The sequence below is a fragment of the Bos javanicus genome, chromosome 17, assembly GCF_032452875.1.
Source record: "Bos javanicus breed banteng chromosome 17, ARS-OSU_banteng_1.0, whole genome shotgun sequence".
Lineage (NCBI taxonomy): Eukaryota > Metazoa > Chordata > Mammalia > Artiodactyla > Bovidae > Bos > Bos javanicus.
Window position 1 is genome coordinate 2,293,182 of NC_083884.1, and position 14,376 is coordinate 2,307,557.

The 14,376-nt window shown below is 35.9% G+C and overlaps 1 protein-coding gene across 1 annotated transcript in view; it reads left to right on the forward strand.

Moving 5' to 3' along the window:
• Positions 1-14,376, forward strand: part of TLL1 (tolloid like 1) — a 328,687-nt gene that overhangs the window by 189,331 nt on the left and 124,980 nt on the right. The window contains exons 7-8 of the mRNA XM_061383894.1: positions 2,572-2,677; positions 7,718-7,842. Coding sequence (XP_061239878.1) covers positions 2,572-2,677; positions 7,718-7,842 — 231 coding nt within the window. The remainder of the gene's footprint in view (positions 1-2,571; positions 2,678-7,717; positions 7,843-14,376) is intronic.

Here is a 14,376-nt window from a genome sequence, read left to right on the forward strand (position 1 = left end):
AGCCTGGAGTGCTGCAGTCCATGGGGTCGCAAAGAGTTGGACAGGACTGAGCGACTGAACTGAGTATGTCAGTCTTCTTATCACTCGTACGAAAGGTATTATGCTCTGTACATCACTCACTCTCTTTATTAGCTTTTGGGAAACTTTTTAATGTGATATTTTCAGATTGAGTAATAATATAACAATTGGAATAAAATTTAAATAGTTGCATAAACATTGTAATAGTTCTGTTCTGAACTCCAACCTTGAGTTTGGAATCTTAATACCTCAACTTTAAATTTAGATGTTTCAGAATGAGCCATAAAAACAGCCTTCTTTGGCTGCTGAAATTGTGAAAAATGGATCAATGAAACCTAAACTCTATCTGAGGAAACATTTCTTGAACCACTAATGTAGATCTACACATTTAACACTATGTTCTTTTCAGATTTCAAGAAATAATATTACAATACAGATACAAAGAGGCAATTGAGAAATCTGTTAATGTGAAGATGTCCATAAGTTAAAATGGCAGTCATGAAAAGTAAAAAAAGAAAAATTAAATCCGGAAGCATATTCTTCTAAAAAGCCTTCTGATTAGAGCTTCCTTTTCATCAAAGAGAATCTTGTTTCAGTTTTGAGTGAAACATTCTGTTGTTATTTCATCTTTAGTGACAAATTCACATAGCAAACATTTGAAATGTGTATATATACAACATATAATATTTCCCATTGTTTCATAGAAATCATTTAATACAAATAGGAAGATTTATTTATCTAAGCCAATAGAGTCATAAGAGAGAGTGGGAAACTCATTTGGTAAAAAGCATAGCTTTTATAATCACAATATTGAAAAAAAAATAGTCATTTTTTTAAAAAACAATATTAAGAGAAAGTGAAAGACTATACAAAGAAAAATCCAAAGTATGCTTTTGGTAATCTACCTTTTTGCCAAAATTAACTTATTCAGTTCAGTTCAGTTGCTCAGTCATGTCCAACTCTTTGCGATCCCATGGACTGCAGCATGCCAGGCTTCCAAGTCCATCACCAACTCCTGGAGCTTGCTCAAACTCATGTCCATTGAGTCGGTGATGCCATCCAACCATACCATCTTCTGTCATCCCCTTCTCCTCCTGCCTTCAATCTTTCCCAGCATCAGGGTCTTTTCCAATGAGTCAGTTCTTCACATCAGGTGGCCAAAGTATTGAAGTTTCAGTTTCACCATTAGTCTTTCCAATGAATAACCAGGACTGATTTCCTTTAGGATTGCCTGGCTTGACCTCCTTGCAGTCCAAGGGACTCTCAAGAGTCTTCTCCAACACCACAGTTCAAAAGCATCAATTCTTTGGCACTCAGCTTTCTTTATAGTCCAACTCTCACATCCATACATGACTACTGAAAAAAACCATAGCTTTGACTAGATGAACCTTTGTTGGCCAAGTAATGTCTCTGCGTTTTAATGTGCTGTCTAGGTTGGTCATAGCTTTTCTTCCAAGGAGTAAGTGTCTTTTAATTTCATCACTGCAATCACTATATGCAGTGATTTTGGAGCCCAGAAAAAATAGTCTCTCACTGTTTCCCCATCTATTTGCCATAAAGTGATGTCACCAGTTGCCATGATCTTAGTTTTTGGAATGTTGAGTTTTAAGCCAACTTTTTCACTCTTCTCTTCACTTTCTTTAAGAAGCTCTTTAGTTCTTCTTCGCTTTCTGCCATAAGGGTGGTGTCATCTGCATATCTGAGGTTATTGATATTTTTTCCTGGCAGTCTTGATTCCAGCTTGTGCTTATCTAGCCTGGCATTTCCCATGATGTACTCTGCATATAAGTTATATAAGCAGGGTGGCAATTTACACCTTGAGTTACTCCTTTCCCAATTTGGAACCAGTCTGTTGTTCCACGTCTGGTTCTAACTGGTGCTTCTTGACCTGCATACAGATTTCTCAGGAAGCAAGTAAGGTGGTCTGGTATTCCCATCTCTGGAAGAATTTTCCACAGTCTGTTGTGATCCACATAATCAAAGGCTTTGGCATAGTCAAAACGTGGTCCTCTAGAGAAAGGAATGGCAACCCACTTCAGTATTCTTGCCTCGAGAACTGCATGAACAGTGTGAAAATTAACTTCTTAATGAAATTCACTAATATTCTTTTAGGCTGATATTCAAGTGTACATAGTGGCGCTGCTGCTGCTGCTGCTAAGTCACTTAAGTCATGTCCGACTCTGTGCGACCCCATAGACGGCAGCCCACCAGGCTCCCCCGTCCCTGGCAAGAACACTGGAGTGGGTTGCCATTTCCTTCTCCAATGCATGAAAGTGAAAAGTGAAAGTGAAGTTGCTCAGTCTTGTCCAACTTTTAGCGACCCCATGGACTGCAGCCTACCAGGCTCCTCTGTCCATGGGATTTTCCAGACAAGAGTACTGGAGTAGGGATGTCCTCTTTTGCATGTACTTATGTGTTTGTTTGTAAATGCAGCGTCATGAAAATCAGTGATCAGCTTTCGGTAGAGAAGAGTTAGAGGACTGGGAGGGTTCTTCTATTCTCTTTTCTGTCTGTTAAGAGGTTTCTGAAACATTTCCTGTGCCTGATTCCTAGGTCAAGAGTACAATTTTCTGAAGATGGAGCCTGCGGAAGTGAACTCACTCGGAGAAAGCTATGATTTTGACAGCATCATGCATTATGCTAGGAACACCTTCTCAAGGTTGGAGTCTCAGGTTATACCTCTTGACTTTTAATTCCTTTCCTCTGTGTGGCTCCTTACAAAGTAGGCTTAGCATAGAACTAGAACAACTTTTAAATATTGCTGCTGTAGAGTACAAAAAATACTTGCTTGGTATTTATAGCCAATACCAGGCATTTGAGATTTTAAAAACACATTTCTTATCAAAATATATTCAAAGTAAAAATTTTAATGGTATAAATTATTTAATATTACTAATCATACAAAAGTTCAATTGAAATGATTACCAAACTAATCAGCATGTTAAATTGGCAAGCACTGTTAATAGAAATTAGGCATTGCAAATACAGAGCTCAGTTGTTGAACTGGAATGTTATATTCTTTTTGTGATTTGTGTTTTTATTGTATATTTTCTGTTGCTCAAGTACTAATTATACTTGAAAATAGCTATAGTAAAATAATTCTCAGAAAACATTTTAGAAAGATATTTTGCTTCATATAATTTAGAATTCTGCCATTTCCTAATCTTAGAATTATTTTGTTAGTGACTGAATGCTAATTTTAAGAGTGTAATAAATTTGAGTTTTGGTCTATTTCACTCTAAAGAAGTTATCATCAAGGCAATAGTTTCCAGGTAAGTAATATGAAGCTGTTTAAGTCATCTCTTTTTTTCCCATTTTATACCCATTTTACACTCATATGTCCATTCCACTCATTCTTTTTTTTATCATGATGTGCATTTCACAACTCATTAATGTTTATGTTTAAAGGCAATGTTTCAATCTGAAACACACATTTTCCCTTATTCTGTACTCCTTTTGTGTCTTTAAATGGTTGCTTTTCCATAAACCACAAGGTTCATGCAGTTTATCACCCCCTACACCTACCTTGGTGTTGCATGACAACTAGCCTTGACATATCAGTTTTCTTATTGTTTCAAAATTTGGGTAGTCACTTTTCCTAAATAAACTTATATTCCTATAGTGAAAGAAACTGTATGTATCTGTGAGAAGAACTGATCCAATTCACATTTTTTTTCCTGATTTTAAAGATGATTATTAACTCATACATACAGTGAAATAAAAATTACAGGAGAGGAAATATTTGGCACAGTTCTCAGGCACCACCTTCAAAGTATTTGAAAGTTTTTTTTATTATAATAAAGAAATCTCAATATCAATGGCAACCCACTCCAATATTCTTGCCTGGAGAATCCCATGGAAAAAGGAGCCTGGTGGGCTACAGTCCATGGGGTCACAAAGAGTCGGATACAACTGAGTGACTAACACACACACACACAATATCAAATGTACCATATTATCTATTTTTAAATGTACAATTTGATAGTATTAAGTTCATTCACATTGTTATGAAACAGATCTCCAGAAACTTTTCATCTTGCAAAGCTGAAACCCTATATCCATTCATTAAACTCTCCACTCTCCGCACCCCTACCCCAACCTCTGATAACCACTTGTCTACTTTCTGTTTCTATGAATTTGGCTAGTTTAGGTACCAAGTAAAATTGCACAATATTTATCATTCTGTGACTGTTGTTTTTTCCCCACCTAGCATAAAATCCTTAAGGTTCACCTATGTTGTAGCATGCAGCAAAATTTCCTTCCATTTTAAGGCTGAATAATATTCCATTGGATATATATTGACACTTTGTTTATTCATTCATTTGTTCATGGATATCCGAGTTGCTTTCACCTCTTGGCTACTGTGAATAGTGCTACCATGAACATGTGTATGTGAATGTCTCTTCAAGAGCCTGTTTTCCTTTCTTTTGGATATATACAGAGAAGTGAGATTGCTGGAATGTATGGTAGTTCTATGATTGTTTTTTGAAGAACCTCAATCAATTTTTTCATAGATGCTGCACTATTTTGCAATCTATCAACAGTGTATAAGGATTCCAATTTCTCCATATCCTCACCAACATGTTTTCTTTTCTATTTTTTCAAGTTTTGATAGTAGCCACCCTAATGGATATGGGATAATATCTCATTATGGTTTTGATTTGCATGATTAGTCATGTTGAGAATATTTTTCTATGCTTGACAATTTGTATATCATCTTTGAAAAAATATATATTCAAGTCTTCTGCCTATTTTTTTCATCAGATTACTTCATTTTTCTGTTGTTGAGTTGTAGGATTTCTTTGTGTATTCTGGTCTCTTATCAGATATATATATATATATATATATATATATATATATAGTTGGATGGCATCACTGACTCAATGGACATGAGTTTGAGTAAACTCCAGGAATTGGTGATGGACAGGGAAGCCTGGCGTGCTGCAGTCCATGTGATTGCAAAGAGTCAGACACAACTGAGCAATTGAACTGAACTGATGTATATATATGTTGGAAATATTTTATCTCCTTTTCACTCTTTTTATTGTTTGCTTTGCTATGCACAAGCCTCTTAATTAAAAATGCAATCCCACTTACCTATTTTTGCTTTTGTTTCCTATGCTTTGGGTATCATATCCAAGAAATCATTGCTATATTCACATTGCAACAAAAAGGATAAAATATCTAGGAATAAACCTACCTAAAGAGACAAAAGACCTATATGCAGAAAACAATAAGACACTAATGAAAGAAATCAAAGGTGACACAAGCAGGTGGAGAGATATACCATGTTTTTGGATTGGAAGAATCAATATTGTGAAAATGACTATACTACCCAAAGCAATCTACAGATTCAATGCAAGCCTTATCAAACTACTTTAGTATATTACACAGAACTAGACCAAAAAATTTCACAATTTGTATGGAAACACAAAAGACCCCACATAGCCAGATCATTCTTGAGAAAGAAAAATGGAATCAACCTTCCCAACTTCAGAATATACTACAAAGCTGTAGTCACCAAGATAATATGGTACTGGCACAAAAACAGAAATATAGAACAATGGAAAAGGTAGAAAGCCCAGAGACAAACCCACACAGCCATAGGCACTTTATCTTTGACAAAGGAGGCAAGAATATATGATGTATAAAAGATAGTCTCTTCAATATGTGATGCTGGGAAAACTGGACAGATACATGTAAAAGAATGAAATTAGAACATTTCCTAACAAAAATAAACTCCAAATGGATTAAATATCTAAATATAAAACCAAAATCTATAAAACTCTTAGAGGAAAACATAGGCTGAACACACTTTAACATAAATCACAGCAAGATCCTCTCTGACCCACCTCCTAGAGTAATGGAAGTAAAAACAAAAATAAACAAATGAGACCTAATTAAGCTAAATGTTTTTCCACAGTGAAGGTAACTGTAAATAAGGTGAAATGAAAATCCTCAATTGGAGAAAATAATAGCAAATGAAACAACTGACAAATGATTAGTCTCTAAAATATGCAACCTATTCATGCAGCTCAAAACCAGAAAAACAAACAAACCAATAAAAAAGTGAACATCTCTCCAAAGAAGACATGCAGATGGCTAATGAACACATGAAAAGATAATGCTCAATATCCCTCATTATTAGAGAAATGCAAATCAGAACTAAATGAAGTACCATCTCACACTGGTCAGAATAACCATCATTAAAAAAATCTACAAACAATAAATGTTAGAGAGGGTGTGGAGAAAAGGGAACTCTCTTGCACTGTTGATGGGAATGTAAATTGATGCAGCCACTACGGAGAACCGCTCGGAGACTCCTTAAAAAAAACTAGGAATAAGTCTACCATATGACCTAACAATCTCACTACTGGGCATATACTGAGGAAAAAATATTTGAAAAAGACACATGAATCCCAGTGGTCATCTCATCACTATTTACAATAGGTAGGATATGGCTGCAACCTAGATGTCCATCTACAGATGAATGGATAAAGAAGTTGTGGTACAGTGGAATATTACTCACCTATAAAACTAGTGCATTTGAGTCAGATCTAATGAGATGGAGCCTCATTATAGAGCATATTATAATAATAGAGCTTATTATACAAAGTGAAGTAATGAAGTAAGTTAGAAAGACAAATATATATTAAAGCATATATATGTAATCTAGAAAGGATGATACTGATGAACCTATTTGCAGCACAGCAAGGGAGATGCAGACATAAAGAACAGATTGTAGAAACTGAGGGAGGAGAGGGTGGCAAAATTGAGAAAATAGCTTTGAAATATATATATTACCATATGTAAAATAATGGGAATTTGCTTTATGACACACACAACTCAAATCTAATTCTCTGTGACCTAATTCTCTGTGACAACCTAGAGGTGTAGGATGGGGTGGGAAGTGGGAGGGAGATTCAAAAATAGGTATGGCTAGTTCATGTTGGTATATGGCAGAAACCAACACAGTATCATAAAGTAAGTATTCTCCAATTAAAAATAAATTTAAAAAATGAATTTTAGATTTTGAAAAAAATATATACTTTTTCTAGGGAAAATTTGAATGCCACCACTAACTTTATACTCACCATATACATTTTTAAAATTATTTTATTTTAATGGGAAGCTAATTACTTTACAATATTGTGGTGGTTTTTGCCATGCATTGACATGAATCAGCCATGGGTGTACATGTGTCCCCCATCCTGAACCTCCCTCCCACCTCCCTCCCCATCCCATCCCTCAGGGTCATCCCAGTGTAGCAGCTTATACAGAGTGAAGTAAGACAGAAAGAAAAACACCAATACGGTATGTTAATGCATATATATGGAATTTAGAAAGGTGGTAATGACAACCCTACATGCAAGACATCAAAAAAGACAGAGGTGTAAAGAACAGACTTTGGGGCTCTATGGGAGAAGGTAGGGAGGGATAATTTGAAAGAATAGCACTGAAACATGTATATTACCATATGTGAAATAGATTGCCAATCCAAGTTCATCATACACATTTAGCACACGATTTTTTTCTACTTTGATTAAAGTATTTTAAAAGACAGACACACAGTTTAAATCTAAACACTGATATATTTCTCCTTTGATTGGTTTGAGTTTGAAAAATATATATTTTTGTAAGGCATATGTGTCTTAATTTGATGACTTATGTGTGACTTGTTTCTGATTTTTTTTTTCAGGGGGATGTTTCTGGATACCATTCTCCCCTCACGTGATGATAATGGCATTCGTCCAGCAATTGGTCAGCGAACCCGCTTAAGCAAAGGAGATATTGCACAGGCAAGAAAGCTGTATAGATGTCCAGGTACTGCACCACCCAAACTCAGAAGCATAATTGAGTCTGATAGTGCTTTTCCAGATGAATGAGCCACAATTAACTCAGCTCTTTACTTGTCTCTTTTCATGCTCACGAGTAACTGAGATGCTCAATTCAAAGTTACTAATCATAAAATGAAATAGAAGAGAACTCTGGAATACCCATTGGTATAATTAAAAACAAATTGCTAGAAATCAAATTTCAAAAGCAGGGATAGTAAGCTTTATTTCCTTTAATTTAATGAATAAAAAATATAATTGTTATTAAATAGTTGCATGATTTCATAGTCAAATTATGAGTTTCCTTGCCAACATAACAAGAATATCCTTTATTTCAACTTCAGAATTCGATCCTGAATGATCTTTTATAGCAAGTACTAGTACTTTGGCCACCTCATGAGAAGAGCTGACTCATTGGAAAAGACTCAGATGCTGGGAGGGATTGGGGGCAGGAGGAGAAGGGGACGCCAGAGGATGAGATGGCTGGATGGCATCACTGACTCGATGGACATGAGTCTGAGTGAACTCCGGGAGTTTGTGATGGACAGGGAAGCCTGGCGTGCTGCGATTCATGGGGTCGCAAAGAGTCGGACACGACTGAGCAACTGAACTGATCATTAACAGTATATAAATTTAAATTTCATTAGGTGGAATTTATAACTTCGCTGCAAAAAACAAAGTTCTAATCATGTTACTAGTGAACTACTAGTTTGTTTTTATGTTTGTTTGCTAGTTTGTTAATATGTTTCCTATTAGATAAGTTTGTGAAAAAAGATTAAAGACAGGTCTTAATAACAATGTTCCAAGGGATCACTAATGCCTTACTGGTCTAAGGAAAGATAAAGCAATTATACCCCAATGGGAAAAAAAAAAAAAAAGATTCTGCTTTCAAATTGGAATTTCTTCATATCCTAGTACCTCCTGTATATGCAACATGCTTTGAAATAGCCTATATCAAAGAACATGCTTAATTTTGCTTAACACAGCATTTTCACTTTTTTGTTGTTGTTGTTATTTATGGGAAACTAATACCTGTGAGATTCAGTTTTTGTTCCAGATACTAATATCATAAATAGTAAAATAGTTCTAAAAGTTTTAGTTGTCTGCTTTTCCAATTTATACAGACATTCAGGATAAGATGGGTAAATTAATCATTGAAGTTTACATAGATTCTCATGTTTAAATTTTATTTATATATATTTAATTATTCAGAAGTTATATTAATTAAGTTTACTGTGATTATTGGTACCAGTCTAGGAAACTTTCTGATTGGGTAGCTGATTCATTCACAAAATGTAATATTTGCTCATTGACATATAGAAATGTCCACGTGGGGCAGAGAATGGTCTCATCTTCCCTTTATCCCAGTAGTCAGCAGTCTGCTGGTGAAAGAGATACTCACTGGGATGTGTGAGTGGTGGTGTGTCTTTATAAATAAGTCATTTGTTCTCTTGGTCTCTCTTTTTTGGGGGGCCTTTTTTGCCTTGTGACTCCCATTTTCTAAATATATTCTCCAATTATTTGATCTAATTTTAAGATTACTCCCCCTTTTTTTTATTTCTAAACTCCTGATACTGAGCTCTTCTAATATAGTTTCTGATCTTTATTTGCATTTTCTCTTAATATAGTTTTTCTATAGTCCCATAACCTTTTGCCTTATATTTCATACCTATACAACTGTCAATCCTAATATTCTCTTAGTAAATCTTCATCAATTAAATGTAAAGTAACATAATGAAATTAAGAAAAAATAAATATCTAAAAATAAAGAGGCTTTTGAAGATTAGAATCATGTTATGTAAAAGTGTATGTGTAGTCACTCATAGATGTAGTCACAATAGAGGTTTACAAATTTTAAAGTGGTGTTAAACATACAGTATATATACAGAATATCTACATCTATTGGATGTACATCTGTGTAGAGGTTGTAGGGATGGAAGACCAGTTTAATTGTGCAGGGAATTTAAATACTGGCAATTTTTTAAGCACTTGAACATTAAATTTATTTTTTAAATTAATATGAGGTTCTTTTTAGTTACAGAAAATCTGTAATTCCTGATATAATTCTCTGAAATTTCAAAGAGAATATCACTTATATGTGTTTATATATAATTATTGGCTCAAATATGTTGCCAACATGCAAAAAAAAAATAGTCACTTTCTCATTTATTCATACAGACCCATTTGTTCATAAAACATTTCTTAGTTCAGTTGACAGTACTACACACAGATTGTTCCAAGCCAAAACTGTGGAGGGCATTCTCTCTTCACCCCTTTTTCTGCCACACTTCCTACAACCAATCAGTCCTGCTGCCTTCTTGGTATCTATCTCACATTCTTGAAGTGAATCCCCTATCCTAGGGATCCTCACCTTTTGTCTGGATTACTACAGTGCTTCCTAATTAACCTCTTCCCTCTATTCTTACATCTCTTTAGTTCTCTGGCCATACTGCTGCTCAAGTGGCACTTCAATATGCAGATCTTACTCTGGTTATTTCAGCATAAAGACTGGTTTCCTTTCCCCTCTCTTTACCAGCCTCTTTGCTAGGTGTTTCACTTACAGCCTAGTTTCTCCCTTCTACTTCATCCAGCACCTGACACTACAGTGTGCTTACCTCCTGCTTCTTCCTCAATCCAGAAAACTCCTACTGACTCCTGGCCAAGTCCTAATTAATATTCAGGGTTTAGCTTCTATGTAACCTCCTACTTAAAAACTAACTGATCTCCCAGGATTCCCATGGTAGTAAATGCCCTATTTGCTCTGGCCTTCATGTCTAATTCCTAAAACCATCAATTCACTTGTCATTTCCCAATTAGAGTGTAATCTTTAGGACTGGAAGTAGACTTTTCCCTCAGGGTATTTTGTAGTTGTTTAGTCACTATGTGTCCAAATCTTTGCAACCCAATGGACTGCAGTAACCAGGCTTCCCCATCTTTCACTATCTCCTGGAGTTTGCTCAAACTCATGTCCATTGAGTCAGTGATGCTATCCAACCATCTCATTCCCTGTTGCCCCCTTCTCCTCCCGTCCTCAATCTTTCCAGCATGAGTCTTTTCCAATGAGATAGCTGTTCACATTAGGTGACCAAAATAATGGAGCTTCAGCTTCTGCGTCGGTCCTTCTAATGAATATTCAGGATTGATTTCCTTTAGGATGGACTGGTTTGATCTCTTTGCAGTCCAAGGGACTCTCAAGAGTCTTCTTTAGCACCATCATTCAAAAACATCAATTCTTCAACTCTCGGCCTTCTTTCTGGCCGAACTCTCACATTTGTACAATACTACTGAAAAAACCATATCTTTGACTGTACGGACCTTTGTCAGCAAAATGATATCTCTGGTTTTTAATATGCTGTCTAGGTTTGTCATAGCTTTCCTTCCAAGGAGCAAGAATCTTTTAATTTCATGGCAGCAATCACTGTTAGCAGTGATTTTCGAACCCAATAAAATAAAATATGTCACTGCTTTCCCATTTTCCCCTTCTATTTGCCATGAAGTGATAGGACCAGATGCCATGAAAGTGAAAGTGAAAGTCACTCAGTCATGTCTGACTCTTTGTGACCCCAAGTACAGTCCATGGAACTCTCCAGGCCAGAATACTGGAGTGGATACCCTTTTCCTTCTCCAGGGTTTTTTCCCAACTCAGGGATCGAACCCAGGTCTCCTGCATTGCTGGAGGATTCTTTACCAGCTGAGCCACAAGGGAAGCCCAAGAATTCTGGGGTGGGTAGCCTATCCCTTCTCCAGTGGATCTTCCTGACCCAGGAATTGAGTCGGGTCAGTATACTGCATTGCAGGCGGACTCTTTACCAGCTGAGCTATCAGGAGAGCCCCAGGGGCATCCCGAAGTTGCCATGATCTTGGTTTTTTTAATGTTAAGTTTCAAGCCAGCTTTTTCACTCTCTTCTTTCACCCTAATCAAGAGGCTTTTTAGTTCCTCTTCACTTTTTGCCAAAATCCCATGGACAGAGGAGCCTGGTGGGCCACAGTCCATGGGGTCGCAAAGAGCTGGGCACGACTGAGCAACTTCCCTTTCACTTTTCACTTTCATGCATTGGAGAAGGAAATGGCAACCCACTCCAGTGTTCTTGCCTGGAGAATCCCAGGGACGGGGGAGCCTGGTGGGCTGCCGTCTATGGGGTCGCACAGAGTCGGACACGACTGAAGCGACTTAGCAGCAGTAGCAGCAGCAGGATCTACATATCAATTAAATATTAATTAAGTGCTCAGTAAGTAGTTGCTGTATGAATGAAATAGTTGCTTTAATATGTGAAAGGTACTACACCAGATATTATGGCTAGGTAGAAGGAAGCACAGATTATGCACACAAATAGCCAATCATCTGTACAATTCTCCAGACAATGTTACTTGTCAAGGAAGTAAATCTCATCAGTAAAAGGATGCTAAAGCAGTTCTGAGAGGGGTACCTGAACTGACCTGCACCATGGAATGAGGAAGACTTCCTGGAACTGGTATCGGACTTGGCTAGGGAGTTACTGTTGAAATATATTTTAAAATATTTCAGTAATTAATTTCACCATTATGGCTCAGATGACAGTATTTCATTTTAACATTTCTTACCTTAAAATCATTTTAAATCTATATTTTATTTATTACATTTAGAAGTTTGAGAGAGCAATGGATGTATGAAGTTAATTAGGTAGTGCTAAGTTGTTTAGATATAGTTTTATTTCTTCCCCTACTCTATAGTTTATCAAGATTTTGAGGGAAGAGATTTATCTACTACAAGTTATTGTACTTTTTTTGAGTTAGTAACATTATAAAGATATTCTTTTAGAATATGGAAAAGTTATTCTCAATCCTGATATCTGGTGGATATTATAGACATTTACTACCAAAAATATCTGTAGATGGGAATACAAACAACTATAAATTTAATCATGTTATTATAACATATGAATTTGTAATAATTTCTCAGCCACACACAATCCAAGAAGCATTTATATAATTCAAAAACAGTTTTCTATCTTGGAAGGTAAAGCACACATGAGAACCATCTGTTGCACAAGTGAGATGGATCATATAATATTTAGGTTTACTTTTTATTATTAATAATTTTAAATTTTGGTGAAACACATATAACATATGTCCTATTAACAAAATTTTATTGTACAGTACAGTGCTGTCAATTATGTACACATTGTTAAACAGCAGATCTCTTTAGAAATCTCATATTTGTCTTTTTGTGTATGCCTAGCCTATCTCACTAGAATTAGGTCCTCAAGGTTCATCCCTGTTGTAGCACATGACAGATTTCTTTCTGTTTTAAGGTCGAATAATATTCCATTGTATGCATACACCATGTTTTATTTATTCATTCATCTAATGATAAGACAGTTTGTTTCTATGGCTACTCTCAGTAATATTTTAAATGAATATGTGAGTATACATATTTCTTCAACACTTTATTTTCAATTCTTTTGCATCAATTACCAGAAGTAAAGTTGCTGTATAATCTGGTAGTTCTATTTATTATTTCTGAGGAAACTCCACATTGTTTTCCACAGTGGCCGCACCATTTTACATTCCTAACAGTAGTGTAAAGTGGTTTCTCTACATCCTCACCAACACTTGCTATTTCTGTTTTTTTAATAATGGCCAACCAGCCATTGTGAGGTGATAGCTCATTGTGGTTTTGATTTTCACTTCTCTGATTATTAGTGACACTGAGCACTTTTTTCATGTATCTATTGGCCATTTGTGTGTGTTCTGTGGAGAAATGTCTATTCAAGTCCTTTGCCCATTTTAAAATTTGGTTACTTGGGGTTTGTTTTGTTGTTTGTTTGGTAAGTTCCTTCTGTGTTTTGGATACTAACCCCTTATCAGATGCATGATTTGCAAATGTTCCATTCCAAAGATTTCTTTTCATGTTATCAATTCTTTCCTTTGCTACATAGTTGTTTAGCTTGCTGTTGTCCCCTTGTCTATTTTCACTCTTATTATCTGTGCTTTTGGTTTCATATCTAAGCAATCATTGCCAAGACCTCTGTTATGATGTTTTTCACCTATGTTTTTCTTCTGGGAATTTTACAATTTGGGGTCTTACTTTTAGATCTTTCATCCACTTTGAGTTGATTGTTTTTTTAATTTAATTTTATTTTTAAACTTTACAATATTGTATTTTTTTTGTCAAATATCGAAATGAATTTGCCACAGGTATACATGTGTTCCCCATCCTGAACCCTCCTCCCTCCTCCCTCCCCATAACATCCCTCTGGGTCATCCCAGTGCACAAGCCCCAAGCATCCAGTATTGTGCATCGAACCTGGACTGGCAAATCGTTTCATACATGATATTATACATGTTTCAATGCCATTCTCCCAAATCTTCCCACCCTCTCCCTCTCCAACAGAGTCCATAAGACTGAAGTAAGCCAGAAAGAAAAACACCAATACAGTATACTAATGCACATATATGGAATTTAGAAAGATGATAACAATAACCCTGTGTATGAGACAGCAAAAGAGACACTGATGTATAGATCAGTCTTATGAGTTGATTT